The 17,118-nt window shown below is 45.2% G+C and overlaps 1 protein-coding gene and 1 long non-coding RNA gene across 4 annotated transcripts in view; one reads left to right on the top strand and one right to left on the bottom strand.

Annotated features, from left to right (window-relative positions):
- Nucleotides 1-2,285: 2,285 nt before the first annotated feature.
- Nucleotides 2,286-17,118, bottom strand: part of SEPTIN3 (septin 3) — a 36,399-nt gene continuing 21,566 nt past the window's right edge. The window contains exons 8-13 of one of the 3 annotated variants that reach the window (XM_039491778.1): nucleotides 16,865-16,960; nucleotides 13,896-13,995; nucleotides 13,408-13,459; nucleotides 10,601-10,725; nucleotides 3,701-3,734; nucleotides 2,286-3,038 (exon numbers count right to left, since the gene is read on the bottom strand). In XM_039491778.1, coding sequence (XP_039347712.1) covers nucleotides 2,969-3,038; nucleotides 3,701-3,734; nucleotides 10,601-10,725; nucleotides 13,408-13,459; nucleotides 13,896-13,995; nucleotides 16,865-16,960 — 477 coding nt within the window. In that variant the 3' untranslated portion in view covers nucleotides 2,286-2,968. Of the gene's footprint in view, nucleotides 3,039-3,700; nucleotides 3,735-10,539; nucleotides 10,726-11,236; nucleotides 11,347-13,407; nucleotides 13,460-13,895; nucleotides 13,996-16,864; nucleotides 16,961-17,118 lie in introns of those variants that run through there. The other 2 variants (XR_005585521.1, XR_005585520.1) reach the window with 2 other exon arrangements.
- Nucleotides 13,243-17,018, top strand: LOC120373400. Its single transcript, XR_005585525.1, has 3 exons — nucleotides 13,243-13,350; nucleotides 14,217-14,290; nucleotides 16,898-17,018. It is a non-coding gene; the product is annotated as an uncharacterized LOC120373400 (long non-coding RNA).

The following is a 17,118-nucleotide window of genomic DNA, read 5'->3' as shown; positions in this document are numbered from 1 at the left end:
GTAGTGAATGGATGGGCAGACAGAGGGGCGGAGGGATGAGTGGATGGACAGACAGAAGGAGGGGAGGGATGGGTGATGGACAGACAGGTGTGGAAGGATGGGTCTTTTCCAGTTTTATAGCACTGTGGCAAAGCTGTATCTGAATGGCTAATTTCTGTCTTTTACTTGTAAACTTTTTAATCAAAGAGCTGTCTGCTCTTGAGGTTGGTGAAATCCACATTTTTGTTTGCTTGTTTCTCATTGGTCTAGAAGGGCCGGTTTGATAACCTGTTAATAAAAGGCCAACTCAAAGAGGTAGGAGAATATTAACCTGATGGGAAAGGACAGCTGAGAAGAAATATAGCATAATGCAGGTTGAGGGTAGAAGGATGAGGCCACTGAACCAGATTCCAAATGGTTTCACTTTGCTAATATGGTTCTGTAAGGCAATGTAATGTGCAGACCACCAGCTTGATTCAGAAGGGCAGCAGGTGCCTTTTTGGAGAATCAAAGTGATGTATTCCTTACAAAGGGGTAAAGGAGTTCCAGTCCCCATAGACCTTCCTGGGGACATTTGACAGACTGAAAGACAGAGACAGCTTTGCTGTTTGATCAAAGGCTCTTCTACCATGTACAGTTTTTCATGTATCTAACCCAATATTCTGTAACCTAAGGTTTGGGCCAGCTTTCTTGTAGTGGCTGTGCAGGTGAGTGCAGATTTTACTTATCCTTTTATCGTTTCTTCTCTTGGTTCCAATAATTTGCCAATAAAATCTATTTTTAGTTTCAAGTACCATAAGTGGGTCTTGAATACTATTCAGTGGGGATAATCACCTCAGAGAGAATCTGACTTCTGACTAACGGGGAGGTAGGGACACAAACCATAAAAGCCGGCAGGTCTCAGACACAGTGGCTATTGAGTTCCCCACTCTCAAACACTGCCTGAACAGCTGGCATGGTCCCATGTGGTACAGGGAGAACCAAATCAGCCAAAGGATGTTAGATCTAGTGATCAGACACTGAGAATGTGGGTGAGACCTGCCATCCAGCCAGACACATGGAAAAGAATTCTCTGTAGTAACTCAGAAGCCTCCCCGTCTAGTGGCCCATCTCTGGCTGTAGAGGATATTTGCCAGTCACAGATCGGCTACATACCATTGTAGACAATCGCATCATATGATCCCCTCCATTCAGTACAGCCCTCCTGCTCAGTCGGGCTCTGCATAGACCTCACATCACTCCTTCCAGGCCAGTGACACAAGGGCTGCTTATAATGGCGTGGGAAAAGAATTCTCCAACTGTCCTAAAATTCAGAAGGCAGTCCTCAATCTATTGGCTCTGCCCCTCACACCTGTGAGCCTTGCTTTCAAGACAGTTCCAGATTTCCAGCCGTATTTAGGTAGAAGTTAAACTCAATCCCCCTCTGCCACCCAGAATTCCAGTTCTGTGAGCAGATCCGATTCATCTCCACCAGTTCCCTGCCTGTGAGGACCCTGGCTTGTGCAGGTTTAGGCCAGACCTTGAATTGAGAAGAAACTTGGAGGGGATCTTCTAGAAGGGCTGATTCCATCTAGCCTTCCTACGTCAAGCTCTGGTCTTCATGACATCACACTGATGGGAGTTGAAAGAAGAGCAACCCGGATCATTAAAGAGGCTGGCATGTTGACTTGTGAAGAAAGAGAAATATTTAGTGTCGCTAAATGACAACTGGGAGACTCTGAAGGGTGTAAACACCAAGCAGCAAGAATAGTTCAGGATGTTTTAGGGGAGTATATGTAGGAATAATAGGGGTTGCCACTTTAATATACGACACATCCTCTAGTTGGAAACTCTCCTGCATGAGAAGATTATCTAATAGGTCTTCTCTGTCTCTGAGTGCTGTAATTTAAAGGAAGCAAAGGAATATCCCAGCCAAATATCAAGGAACTTTGCCTGGTCTATTAGGCAGTGAAGAGTTCTCCCAAGAGAAGAGGGGGAAGTCTCATCACTGGAGTGATTAAAATCAGATTGGACAAAGTCCAGGATAATATATGAAATGTAAGGAATCAGTCAGCACTGGATGGGGGATTGGGAGGCAGCAAGCAAGATGTGACCTAACAGCTCTTTTCCAGATCTTATTTTTATTATTCCTATTACCTGGACAGGCCCCTACCCGTAGTTGCAGGATTGTACTACACAAGGATAGTGCCAGATGGATATTGCATGGGATTGGGGCAACTATGACTGTACAGGGGAGGGTAAAAAAATGAAGTGTAAAAAAACAAAACAAAGAAGAAACAAGACAGGCACTTGTTGAAATGGTGACATTTTGTTTAATCATACAACACAGATAGAAAGTTAAGTCTAGCGACATTTACACCACAAGTTTGTGTGATTTCGTTCTTTTTCGGCCTGCACCGGACTGATACAAGAAGACTCCATCATGATACTGTCAGTGTACAGGAGTGCCAGGAACCCGGTTTCATTTGCTTGTTCATGCTTCCATTTCTTGCTCTACCGTCTCTCAAGTAAAATGAACTGTCTTCCACGGCACTTGCTTCCAAAAGAAAGAAGTGGAGTCTAGATTTCTGAAAACCGGTGGGTGCATCTTGAATGGCTGATGGTGGCACAGTATTTCCAGAACCAAGGCAGGAGTCACCATTTATTTCTTTTCTCTCTCTGCCCTGCAAGTCTTGGTGCCCTGGAGCTGCCATACAGATTCATAAGTAACATCGAAGGGGAGTAGATGTCCCCTGATTGCTAAGGGGCTATTTTTCGTTCTTCTTTGTAGAGTTCTGTACTAAGGTACATCAGATTTTGGGATGCACCAAATGATTTTCAGGTTGGCAGTGGGGAGAAAGGAAAACCCGGGGTGCTTTGTCACCCACTATTAATTGAAATATGTTGGATGGGAACATCCAGCTTTAATAGTGGAGTCACCTGTTTTGTTGATGGGCATCACCAACTGATCCGCTGCACTGCACTGGCATTTGTTCTGAAATCAGCAGCTCTATATCTTTCTTAAGCTCAGGGGTACATGGGAAGCTGCATGGGAAGGTGCTGCATAAAGGATATGGGGGCTGGAAAGAAGAGAGAGGGTGGGCATGACAGCCAACATCAGAGGAGCATGCTCAGAGTTTGGCCCATGCTTTTGAGGAAGAAATAAGCTGTTAAGAAGTGACCCTAGGTTCCTTATTGTTTGTTCAAACCACAACAAGTGGTTCATTCAAGGTACAGGATGTTCCCCACCCTTGGTTTTTAAAAGCACATGGTGATGTGGGAGGCAGCATAGCTGTGGTACTCAGGAGGTGTGGATTCTATTCACAGCTGTGTCTCTGATTTGCTGGCTTTTTTTAGGCAACTTGTGTAATCTCTTTGCCTCAGTTTATATCTGTAAAATGGGAGTAATTGTTACCCACTTTTGTAAAGTGCTTTGAGATCTCTGGATAAAAAGCACTACATACTTACAAAGTATAGTTATTGTATTTAATTATTAGTATTTTATTAAAGAATGTGTTTTCCCCAAGGAAGAGCTTACTGCAGCATCTGATCTGCATCAGCATCTGATGTTTCCAGTGAGGTTCAAAATTTTCCCAGTTGTATTTTCTGGTGGACAATGTTAAGTGTCCTTGGGGGAAAATCTTTACATTTTACAAAAAACCCCAACACACTGTGTCATTAACACTCTCTCTTACCAAGACACGGCCAGTTCAGTCCTTGAGCACTTCACTTATACATTTACCTCTTTCCAGATGTCTTCTTAGGCCTTGTCTGTACTGGGAATGAAAGCATCCTGTTAGAGAATGTGTTGACTAACACAATGTTGCTGCTATTAATTAATTAATTAACTTATTTATTTACTTACTTATTTACCAACCAACCATAGCACGTAGGTGTCATAGGCATGGAATAGGACCTCACTGTGTTACATACCGCTTTGTCCTTAGCGTGAACAAGGACAGGTATGTTTAAAAACAGGAGCTGGTCAGGGTTAGTTCCCCATAGGATTAACCATGATGAGTTAACACATTTTTTAATGCAGCTGTCCTTGTCCACCACCAAGGGTAAAACCACGTTTAACATCATGTTAGTTAACTTGCTAATGTGACACTTTTTTCCCATTACAGTAATAATAAGAATACCTATTTCTTATATAGCACTTTTCATTAGTAGAGCTCAAAGTACTTCACAATCTGTAATGCAGTTATCCTCTTGTGAGGTAGGGATGCATTATTATCCCCATTATGCAGATGGGAAACTGAGGCACAGAGAGACGAATGACTTGCCCAAGGTCACACAGGATGTCTGGGCAGAGCAGGGGATTGAAAGCAGATCTTCCACATCCTAAGCCAGTGTCCTAATCACTGGACCATCCTTTCCCATATGAGCTAGGTTGTGCAACCCATATTCATCTTGGTGAACACCTCTTAACTGGAAGAGTCAGAGAGACTTTGAAGTCACTAGGGCTGCTTGCATGAGCAAGTGTTCACTTGCTTGAGAAAAGGTTGGACAATCAATCCCTATATGTTAGGAAAATGCTTAGCATATTGTGTGGGTGCCAGTAAAATAATGTCTATTAAGGAAGATCATCTTACACAGGGGGTCCGTGAGTGGCACAAGAGAACTGGAAACCCTGCTTGGATGACCAGGCCCAAGTTCCTCCTCAGAAGACCATATCCGCTACCATCCTTCCACATACACGAGCCCCGTTGACACAGATCACAGTGCACGGCCCTAATACTTATAATCCAAGTGACAGACAAAGGGAAATCGGTCACTTTTGTGCATGTGGCCTGGAACTGGCCATTCCTCAGTTAGCCAGGGAGGTATCCACACTCTGCAATGACCATTCTTCAGGCCCCAAAGTCACAGAAATGACCTTACCACTGCACAAAGACACTCTGATGTCACTGGAGTTGATAATACCCTGGTATGTTCAGCATGAACAGGTGTGGTTAGTGGGGAAGCCAGCTTGAGTGTTTTAGGTACATCTACACTGCGATAAAAAAACCTGCATCAGCAAGTCTCAGAGTTCTGGGCAGCAAACTCAGGCTGACGGGGCTTGGGCTACAGGGTTGTTGAATTGCTCATTTGGGCTTAGGCTGGAGCTTGGCCTCTCAGATCCTCCCCCCTCATGAGGTCTCAGAGCTCAGGCTCCAGCCCAAGCACCTACACTGCAATTTTATAGCCCTGCAGCCTGAGCTCAAGGCAGCTGACCCAGACCAGCCACAGCCATGCGGCAGGCATTGTCTACACTGAGATAAATAGCCTTAGTTTCCCCAGCATGGCAGGGCTTAGGCTCCATCCTTCAGCCTGATGGCGAGGGGAAGCACTGATGGAATCTTTGTCCTGCTGGATGGGCAGGGGCAGCCTTCCCCCAGCAGCTGGCTGAGAGCAGCTGAGATGAAGGCTTATGGGCAGCTGCAACACTGAAGAGACCTTCACTCTGCAGCAGCGCTGGGGACAGCTGCTATGTTTGGCTGCTCAGGAGCAGAGGCTCCTGGCGGGTTGAGGACAGCTGAGATGGATTGATGGACAGAAGCGGCCTTGAAGATGCTTTTGCCTTTCAGTGGGGTTTAAAACAGCCGAGTTTGATGGACAGATGGGAATAGTTCTGCGGAGGCTTTTGCCCTGGATTAGTCTGTGAATGGCTGGATGGAGAGAAGCACTGCAGAAGATGTTTTCACCCTCCATTAGGGCTGGGAACAGCTGATATGGATGGAGGCAGCACTGAAGAGGCCTTTGCCCTACACTAGGGCTGAGAATGCCTGGCCCAGGTGGAAGGATGGGAGTGGCAATGAAGGCCCTCTTCATGCAGTGGAGCTGGGAGGAATTGATATGGATGGATGGACAGAGCAGGGCTGATGGGGCCTTTATGTTGAGAATGGCTGATCTGTATGGACTTACAAGAGCGATGCTGAAGAGCCCTTTGGCCTGCAGACAGCACTAGCTAACACCACAGATCCAGCGCAGGCTTCTCTGACGCAGCTCTGCTAATGCATGTCACTTCTAGAGCACTCCCTGCTCTTCCAGTCCTGGGCTTCACGCTGTTCTGCCAGTATACCTCAACGGCAACACGCCCTGCTGCTACAGCTCTTCCAGAACACCTCCGTCCTGACCTGCAGCTCTTTCTGCTGGTTGCCGTGCTGGATGACTCAGCACTGCAAACAAGATGTGACCTACTGCTCTTCTACTACTAAGGGATGACCACTAATCATGGGACCTGCATCCTCTTAGAATCAAAAATCACCAAACTCATTGCACTTGTCATCAGGTTGGAGTGATTCCAGCAGCTCTCTGCCATCTTTGTCAGTCTCGCTGCATTCTAAACAGCTGAGCTAGAAAGAGGAATGCTTGGGCTTCAGTGTCAGAGACTCCGCTCCAAAGCAGGAAGAGTTAGCCAAAGAATCAAAAAGTAATAGCAATTTTTTTAAAGTACATCAGAAGTAGGAAGCCTGATAAACAACCAGTGGGGCCACTGGATGATCGAGGAGCTAAAGAAGCACTCAAGGACAATAAGGCCATTGCAGAGAAACTAAATGAATTCTTTGCATTGGTCTTCACGGCTGAGGATGTGAGGGAGATTCCCAAACCTGAGCCATTCTTTTTAGGTGACAGATCTGAGGAACTGTCCCAGATTGAGGTATCATTAGAGGAGGTTTTAGAACAAATTGATAAATTAAACAGCAATCAGTCACCAGGACCAGATGGCATTCACCCAAGAGTTCTGAAGGAACTCCAATGTGAAATTGCAGAACTACTAACTGTAATCTGTAACCTATCATTTAAATCAGCTTCTGTACCAGATGACTGGAGGACAGCTAATGTGACGCCAATTTTAAAAAAGGGCTCCAGAGGTGATCCTGGCAATTACATGCCTGTAAGCCTGACTTCAGTACCGGGCAAACTGGTTGAAACTATAATAAAGAACAATATTGTCAGACATATAGATGAACTTAATTTGTTGAGGAAGAGTCAACATGGTTTTAGAAAAGGGAAATCGTGCCTCATGAATCTACTAGAATTCTTTGAGGAGGTCAACAAACATGTGGACCAAGAGGATCTAGTGGCTATAGTGTAATTAGATTTTCAGAAAGCCTTTGACAAGGTCTCTCATCAATGGCTCTCATGCAGAATAAACTGCCACAGGATAAGAGGGAAGGTTCTCTCATGGATTGGTAACTGGTTAAAAGATAGGAAACAAAGGGTAGGAGTAAATGGTCAGTTTTCAGAATGGAGAGAGGTAAATAGTGGTGTCCCCCAGGGGTCTGTACAGGGATCAGTCCTATTCAACATATTCATAAATGATCTGGAAAAAGGGGTAAACAGTGAGGTGGCAAAATTTGCAGATGATACAAAATTACTAAAGATAGTTAAGACCCAGGCAGAGTGCAAAGAGTTACAAAAGGCTCTCTCAAAACTGGGTGACTGGGCAACAAAATGGCTGATGAAATTTTATGTTAATAAATGCAAAGTAATGCACATTGGAAAGCATAATCCCAACAATTGATATAAAATGATGGGGTCTAAATTAGCTGTTACCGCTCAAGAAAGAGATCTTGGAGTCATTGTGATTAGTTCTCTGAAAACATCCACTCAATGTGCAGCAGCAGTCAAAAAAGCGAACAGAATGCTGGAAATAATTAAGAAAGGGATAGATAATAGGACAGAAAATATCATGTTGCCTCTATATAAATCCATGATATGCCCACATCTTGAATACTGTGTGCAGATGTGGTCACCCCATCTCAAAAAAGATATATTGAAATTGGAAAAGGTTCAGAAAAGGGCAACAAAAATGATTAGGGGTATGGAACGACTTCCGTACAAGGAGAGATTAATAAGACTGGGATTTTTCAGCTTGGAAAAGAGATGGCTAAGGGGAGATATGATTGAGGTCTATAAAATCATGACTGGTGTAGAGAAAGTAGATAAGGAAGTGTTGTTTACTACTTCTCATAACACAAGAACTAGGGGTCACCAAATGAAATTAATAGGCAGCAGGTTTAAAACAAATAAAAGGAAGTATTTCTTGCCAGAGGATGTTGTTATGTCCAAGACCATAACAGGATTCAAAAAAGAACTAGATAAATTATTGGAGGATAGATCCATCAATGGCTATTAGCCAGGATGGGCAGGAATGGTGTCCCTAGCCTGTTTGCCAGAAGCTGGGAATGGGCGACAGGGGATGGATCACTGTTCATTCCCTCTGGGGCACCTGGCAGTGGCTGCTGTCGGAAGACAGGATACTGGGCTAGATGGACCATTTGTCTGACGTAGGGCCGTTCTTATGTAATGCTGTTCTCCACAGATAAAATACAAAGTAGAGGCCTTAGTGTTAAGAAAACTGATATAACCATCCAGTGACTACATCTACTCCTAATCTAGGGCTCACACTCAGTGCTGAGAGAGAGACAAGTCCCTTAATCAAATACCAGGCCATCTCCTGGAAGATCAGAGGGGGAAACTGATAAAGCAGTCGCGATTCATATCTGGAAGTTGTGCAGAGACTGACCACGTTTGTTTGACAGCTGGAGAATGATATAGCTGTGACTGGGAAGGGGAAAGGGATCCTTAGTACAAGAAATCCAGGGGATTAAAAAGCATTTCTTCATAAAGCAATTAAATAAGATATGAACTTTACATCTCTATAATGCCCACATTTCATCCCAAAGGATCTAAAAGCACAGTAGAGGCTCTGGGCCCCAGGGTAAGCCAGTGGAAAGGTTCCCAGTGTAGAAAATCTGCAAGGAACCTCACAAGGTATCCACAGTTCTCACTTGCTCAAGGACTGGTATCAAACACTATGTCAAAAATGGGTGGCCCTGGCCAGGGGGGCAAGGGTCATATGTATTTTTCTCTCCTCCTTCCCTAAAAGCAGAATCCCTATACAGCAGATAAAGGGATCCCATGATGTTTCCCAACAGAATTAGGAGGTATTCTTGTGTGGAAAGTCACTCCAGTGCTGGGAAAGATGATTTCCTCTCTGCTGCCAATGTCCCTTTTCCCTTCTCATTCACCCTCCCTTAGCACATATTTCTCCCCCTCTACACATCCTCTGATGTCCTCAATAACTAACTAGTGAGAATGTGCTGAGAACTGATGGGTATAGAGGGGATCACTTGACCCAAGCCCAGCAGGCCAGCCAAAATTCTGCCCAGTTTGTCCATGAACCCAGCTCTTTGTGCTAAGGAAAGAAGAAGGGATGGTCTCATGTTCACATTAGTATGTGCAACTCATGCTTACTGGTATTGGCATAGTTTCAAGTGATTAACTCTAGGGCACATTCCAAGGCCCTCATTCATTTTTTTACTTAGGCACATCTCCCATGGTTTCAGAGACAAGTTTGTCCAAGTAAATACTGGGTAAAAACTGAGTGAGAGTTCTGCCTGAGTAAACTCCTGGGGGCCAGATTAGGGGTGTCCCTTGCATGGGTGACTACACAAGGAGCCTACCCTGTGTGTCATGCAAGGGGCATTCGCAATTGCAGGAGAGTGCAGGGCCTGCCCCTCTGCTGTGTCCCAGCAGGTGTATGTTGCCCCACAGGAAGGGAAGCAATAGAGCTATGCCTGGGCCTGTTCTCCTCACCCTTTGCACTGGCTTGCAAAGTGGGCCAAGCACATTGAGGGCAGCAAGCTGAAGTATCCTAGAAGATGGGGCAGCCTACCCAGGCCCCCTGCCTGCTGGGGCAGGGAGACACCCTGCCAATTCCAGGGCAGTGGTTAAATGCCACTATTTGGCCCTGAGTAGGGTGACCAGATGTCCCGATTTTATAAGGACAGTCCCAATTTTGGGGTCTTTTTCTTATATAGGCTCCTATTACACCACACCCTCTGTCCCGATTTTTCACACTTGCTGTCTGGTCACCATAGCCCTGAGTGAAGACCTCAGGATTTGTCCCTCAATTAGTGTTCCTGATGTTTCGTCGTCTCTCCCCTCCCAGACACCTGTGATGGGAAGGTAAAACAACAGCTTCTAGATCTTACAATGAAACCCTAAGGTCCAAGATCTAATTTGTGCTCACTTCCCACCACCACCCATCTTCCAGTTAGAACATGGAGTGGAAAATATGATAATATGCTCCCCTCCCAGCCACAAATTACCACTAGCCCCCCTCCCCCACTTCCCTTTCTTAACAGGCCTCAGTGAGAAAAGGGGATATGCCATAGCCCCCTATCACTCCCCCTAATCAACCGCCTACCTTCCCCATCCACACCAGGGAACTCCACTCTCCAGTGCCACTGCCATTCAGAAGGCACTGTGCTCATTGATCAATCTGTCTGTCTTTGGAGTCTTTCTATGCTTTTCAGATGTGCAAACGCAGAACCAAGTCATCGTCCCCAAACACCCCAAACCCCACAAATCAAATCTCCCAGCATTCCCTCCGCTACTTCCCACAACCAAGACATGCAACTGAACCACAGAACACAAGAGAGGGGAAGACAACAAACAGCCTGCTGTGCAAAAAAACAAGAACGACGACATTCTAGGAAGGAGAAAGGTATGCCCCTGCTCCTTCTCCCATACATACACACACAGAGAGGATGTGCCACATGCTTTGGAGACAGGCCTACAGTAAAGTCAAGGGTAGCTGGGACAGGTTGTAATATCGAGACAGTGGGAGGAGTGATTCACAGATTACTTTCGTGGTTCTCCTCTGTCTCGGTGGTCACTGGGGGGAGCCCCCCATTGTCATTCAGCCGCTTGGCCCTGTAGGTCTCATAGTGGATGTTGTGCGTCACTTCTTTTAGGTCTTGGAGGTGGGTCCTGCAGGAAGCAGAGGGAGACAGAAGGAGGATAAGAAAAATAATCTGCTGGGTCAGTGTTATTCTTTCTGGGTCTATTTTATTTGCTAAGATAAATGGGATGGTTTCTTCAGTCTGGCTGGCCAATGAACAGGATATTCATTTTTTATGGAGGCCATAATACATTAGCCAATTGAAACTGCATCAGTCAACAAAATAAAATAGGCACACAGGATATGTCACACTGGCTCAGATCATTGGCCTCATCAGTGCAATATGCTGTCTCCTGCTACACCAGATCAGATCAATCAATGGTCCATTGAGTCAGCTATTCTGCATCCTGTTGTATCAGTTAAGACAACTGGTTCATCAATCTTCCAGCAGCAGCAAATACATGATGCGTCAAAGAAGGTAAAACTTCCCCATGATGCATCTGGTCAGTAGTGCAGTGGAGCCCACAGTAGCTGTGCTGTCGTCACCAGCCCCCCTGGAAGAGTCCCCACAGCCACAACTCCTTCCAACAAGTCACTAACCGCCAGAAAACGCCTGGGCTTTGACCACCTTTTATTGAAAGATTTGGGGAAAGTCCAACAGTGACAGCTAGGTGGTACCAGCATTAGGAATTTGTTGTGAGGGACAAACAATGCAATATTGTGATGTCACCATGACATCACTGTGTCACAATCTGAGGTTTCATCACTCCCAGATGCCAAAACACCATGACAACAGGAAGCATACAGGGGATTGTTTTTTAACTTTGATGTATATTTACATTGGGCTTCTTAAAAAAAACCTACCTTGTTACTCTATAGGGCATAAAGATTACCTTCAAACAGGGGTTGTCATAACTATAGAGGGAAGGGTAACAACCCTCCTGTATACAATACTATAAAATCCCTCCTGGCCAGAGGCCAGGGATGGTTCCAGACACCAGTGCAGCAAGCACGTGCCTGGGGCAGCAAGCCGTGGGGGGCAGCGTGCCAGTCGCCGTGAGGGTGGGAGTCAGGTGGCTTTTGGCGGCATGCCTGCAGGAGGTCCGCTGGTCCTCCAGTTTTGGCAGTAATTCAGCGGCGGGTATGCTGAAGTCATGGGACCAGCGGACCTCCTGCAGGAATGCCACTGAATCCACGTTACCAGCAGACCTCCAGCAGGCATGCTGCCGAAAGCTGCCTGACTGCCGTGCTTGGGGCAGCAAAATACATAGAGCCACCCCTGCCAGAGGCACCAAAATCCTTTTACCTGTAAAGGGTTAAGAAGCTCAGGTAACCTGGCTGACACTTGACCCAAAGGACCAATAAGGGGACAAGATACTTTCAAATCTTGGGGGGGGAGGGGAAGGCTTTTGTTTGTGCTCTTTGTTTTGGTGGTGTTCGCTCTTGGGACTAAGAGGGACCGGACATCAATCCATGTTCTCCAAATCTTTCTGAACAAGTCTCTCATATTTCAAACTTATAAGTAACAGCCAGGCAAGGCGTGTTAGCTTATCTTTGTTTTCTCAATTTGTGAATTTTACCTTTGCTAGAGGGAGGTATCCCTGTTTTGTTGTAACTTTGAAACTAAGGCTAGAGAGGGTTCCTTTGAATCTGATTACCCTGTAAAGTTATTTTCCATCCTCATTTTACAGAGATGATTTTTACATTTTATTTTTAATAAAATCCTTCTTTTAAGAACCTGACTGATTTTTCCATTGTCCAAAGACCCAGGGGTTTGGGTCTTTGATCACTTTGTAACCAATTGGTTAGGATATTATTCTCAAGCCTCCCCAGGAAAGGGGGTGTAAGGGCTTGGGGCGATATTTTAGGGGAAGAGGAACTCCAAGTGGTCCTTTCCCTGTTTCTTGTTAAATCACTTTGTGGTGGCAGCCTACCAGGTTTTAACCTAAGCTGGTAGAAATAAGCTTAGGGGGCTTTCATGCGGGTCCCCACATCTGTACCCCAGAGTTCAGAGTGGGGAAGGAACCCTTACAGGGGTGCTGAAACAATTTGTATAGTGGGGATGCTGAGAGCCATTGAACCAAACTGTAAACTCTGGATATGATGGAAACCACTTCAAGCCAAGGGATGTGGCAGCACCCCTGGCACCCATAGTTCCAGCGCCTTCAAACTATGGGACTTGCCCACAGAATTTCGGACAGATGTCAGTTCTCCTGAAAGGGCTTCAATCCATATATGAACTTGAGAGAAGGGGAACTGGAGATTGGGGATATGGAGCTTTTTATCTCTTGGTCAATTCTAATCCATCCCCAAATCAGGAGGACTATATAGTCTGGGGATTGGGAATGGACTAAAGAGTCTTTCCCTCTTTGTCACTGAGTCCAACTCAGCCCTAAGTCAGGAGCAACTAAAAAGTGTTCCCATCTATTGTGTGTTTGCATAATGGGGCATGGGGGAGGGTCTCACTCCAGTTCCTTGTCACACAGGCCATCCACATCACCCAAGCACCATCACAACTAGCCCCCTTGTTGGCATAGCAATCATAGACATTAAAGATCAGCTAGGTTGCCCTGTCCATTATTTAATTTAAGATTGTTCCCTATAGTAGTCAGCCCAGCTTGAATTGTCTCAAGAAATATGACTTTCATCCGTTTGGAGACTGTTCCATTATCATGGCTTTTGTCACTAGGAAATTCTATCTGAAAGTCCGTTCAGTAAGTACTGTAGCTCTTCTCATCAGGAATAAATAGTTGCATAACCGCTGGCCTCACCTGATGACAAAGTCTCGAAGTAGGGCAAATTCACAGTGATTGAGGTTTTCCACTGTAAACAGAGAAAATTGGGGAATGGGGTGTTAAAAAAATCCTTCATTAGTACAGCACATGGGATGGTTGTCAAGGCAGTGGGCAGACAGGCACAGATCTTATATTTCAAACAGGCCGTATAGTGCTATATGTGCATAGCATGCAGTCTATTGGGCTTGTCAGTTCTTAAAACCACAAGGGAGGGTTCACTTGAAAAGTGAGGTGACCTCATGGGCCCCAACGTGGCACCTTTCATATTCTAGAGTGGCAGCAATACCCTACCAGTTGGTGATACCACAGTGGTAGCTCCAATTCCCCTCAGCAGAGGTGTTTGAAAATATCTTTGTTTTATTTTGATTAAAAAATATGTTTAACTATAGGTGCGAGGGGTAGTGCTCTGCCGCGTGCCTGAGCCTAGGTAGATACATCCATCTCGGAAGGATGGACCTGTTTACCTTCAATGACGCCCCAGGGGGTTTTCCTGCCCAGGATTCTTTTGCCATTTACTTGGTATTCCTTGTCGCTGCCCACCACTGCAAACGGCATGCTTTCCTGCTGGAGATAGACAGGCCTAGTCAAGCTGTTCCTCTGCGCACTAGACAACAATGAGATATCGGCCGTAGTACTACTCCTCTCTCTCCACCCTTCCCCGTTACCCTCTTCCCTCCAGCATACGGTCTTCTGCAGGACAAGAGGCACTCACTGCCAATGACCATCCAATGATTGGCCACTGCAGACTATGACAATATCCCTAGCATTTCAACTGTTGTTTACAGCTGTTGCCAGAGCTGAGCCTGCAGAGGTTCCAGTGATTCCATGGGTTCTGCAGATAGGTGCAGTATTGTTCTAGGTGAGTCTTCAGATGTGACCAGCATTTTTGAATCATAGGAGTGATTAATATGGAGCTCTCTAAAATCATTTATTAATACTGTATGCTGGCCTGACTTTGGCCTGGTGTTTGCTGCACTCATATTTTGATGTAAGTATTTCTCCCCAGGGGTCTCTCTGGGGTGGTTCCCAGAAGGAAAGAGGAGCTGGCTCAAGATGGTCACCTATGAGTCCTAAAGGGACAATGCCAGAACTATTTGCTCTGACAACTCTAACTCAGTCTCCTGCCAGGCTTTGAAACCTTTTCAACCAGAGGGCAAAAGCCACCAACACTTGACCAAGTCTCCTGCAAGACAAAGAGCTCGGGAGTATGTGTGGGTGTGGGTGTGTGTGGGGGGGGTTAACAAGGACACTGTCTTGAAGCTGCAAGGGGGTGCACAAGATTAAAAAGACTCAGACACAGGAACCCATGGGGGTGTCTGAAGAAGCTAGGCCTACCTAGGTTTTGGGCCTACCAATATGGGATGGTAGTACTCTAGGTAGGACAGACGTGCAGGTAGGCTGTTTGTTATTTTAAAATCCTACTTTTTTTTCTCTAGTGCCCCATTCCATGAGCTATATGTTGTTTTAAGGAGGCTGCAGATCACTGTATCACAGGGTGATAAGTGGTTGCTATACATGGAGCATTGTGCACACGTCCCAGGCTCAGAGTGGAAGAATCACATGATTACAACTCCGAGATAGGCCTTTTGCCTGTACCTATCACCTGAGGAGATGCACTCAGGGAGTTTGTCTCCACTGCAGAGTTAACTTGGCCTTTTACTCAGGTGTTGCCCCTAACTCTCCTCCCTTCCACACACAAAACTCTGTTACCCAAGTTGAGTGGTGCTTTCAACCCCAGCTAGCTGTCCAGTCCTGGGTTATAGCCCCCGACCTTACTTGCGGGCCCCATTAGTACCTTTGCCTATTATTGAAGTCCCTTTCGAGAGGATAGCCATGGACATAGTGGGCCCACTGGAAAGATCGGCACGGGGCCACCGAAACGTACTAGTCATCCTTGATTACGCCATGCGATATCCAGAAGCCATTCCTTTAAGAAACCCCACATCCAAGGCAATAGCAAAAGAACTACTACAGGTTTTTGCCAGAGTGGGCATCCCTAAGGAGATCCCGACAGACCAAGGAACCCCTTTCATGTCAAAATTAATGAAGGACTTATGTGCCCTACTCCACATCCAGGCCATACGGACCTCAGTCTCCCATCCACAAACAGATGGACTGGTCGAGCGGTTTAATCGTACCCTTAAAAGTATGACCCAGAAGGTGGTAGCACAGGATGGAAAAGACTGGGATACCCTTCTACCGTATCTAATGTTTGCTATACGGAAAGTCCCCCAGGCGTCCACTGGTTTCCACTTGAAGCAGGGGTTTTTATCATGTGACTGACTGCAGGTGCTCTAATTGGCTTCAGGTGGTCTAGTTAAGCTATAGCAAACTTTCTTCCCCTTACAGGGAATAAGGCTCCCTTCTAACCCTCTCCTGCTGCCCTCTGGCCATGCTGTATCACAAATATATATAGGCATGGAAAAATTAGATTTTTATTGGTAAAAGTAGGTAAACATCAATTTAAGGGACACACAAACTGATGAAAACTATTTCCTCTGATAATAATTGAAATTTACAGATAGACAAAGTAAGAAAAATGCTGCTTGAGAACTTACTAGGGTTTGATTTAAGGATATTTACTTTTTATATTTTGACATGTGATATTGACAATTTGTGTTTGAACAGTTATAAAGCTTTAACTTTTTGCATCTCAACACTACTGTCATTAAATAATTATTGTCCTATCTTCCCTGTCATCTGACCAGCACCTCAATTTTGCCCACTGTGAAAATTTTAATTGAAAAAAATGCTTAAAAATAAACTCTGATATTATCCATCAAAATTATGAAAAAATAAAAAATCTAATTCTGCAAAGCCTAAGTATATACATAGAGAAATCCCCAAAACCACTGATTTTTGACATCTACACAAAACTCAAAAATTGCTAAAAATAACCCCCCTGCAAGTGAAATTCATAAACCCCCAAAAGGAAAAGCCCTACATGTCTTCTACAGATGTCCCCAGCTTCCTAGAGGTTGGTCTGCAGATATCCCCAGCATTTCTACAGGAGATGGCTGCAATGATGATTGACGTGAAGGGGAAATATGATCAAATGTTTACTTGGGAGACTTCCAAAAATAAGAGTTTGAGGGGTCAAGCTGGGCTTAAATAGCAACAGCTCACATGGGAAGTTAAACCCAGCCCAAACCCAGTGTCCAGCAAGATGAAGTGAAACAAACAGTCCTCTTAAATTCAGCAATCACAGCACTCTATGGTGATAATGAATGGAGACAATGCAAATTAAATTAGAAAGGTTAAGAGAACCCATCCTCCCTACTGGATATAAACAGTAATAATAATCCTTTGCATTATAGCATCTTTCATCCAAGGATCTCAAAGCACTTTGAAAACTAGAGTGATTTATCTCCATTCTGCACTCAGTGAAATCTAACCACTCCTCAGTACTCTCTCATGATATGGTGTGTCCTACCCTGATTTTGTCATTCTCTGTTTTATCCTCCAGGTCCTCATCAAACTCTTTCTGGGGGTAAAACTCGATCCCATTCACCTCCAGTTCTTTGCGCACCTGGGCAGGGAAACATTGGAAAGTAAAAAGCAGTGCAAGCATTGAATTATGGCAGATAGCAGGTTGCAGTGGTATTACATTCCTGCTGCAACATTCTCAAAGGGAAAGCACCTGCAAGGAATACTCCTGAAGGAGTGTGTGATACGGTTGTGACACAC

This window comes from Mauremys reevesii, linkage group 1 (genome assembly GCF_016161935.1).
Source record: "Mauremys reevesii isolate NIE-2019 linkage group 1, ASM1616193v1, whole genome shotgun sequence".
Taxonomy (NCBI): domain Eukaryota; kingdom Metazoa; phylum Chordata; order Testudines; family Geoemydidae; genus Mauremys; species Mauremys reevesii.
The sequence above is the reverse complement of the archived record's forward strand: the minus strand, read 5'-3'. Positions and strand labels throughout refer to the sequence as shown.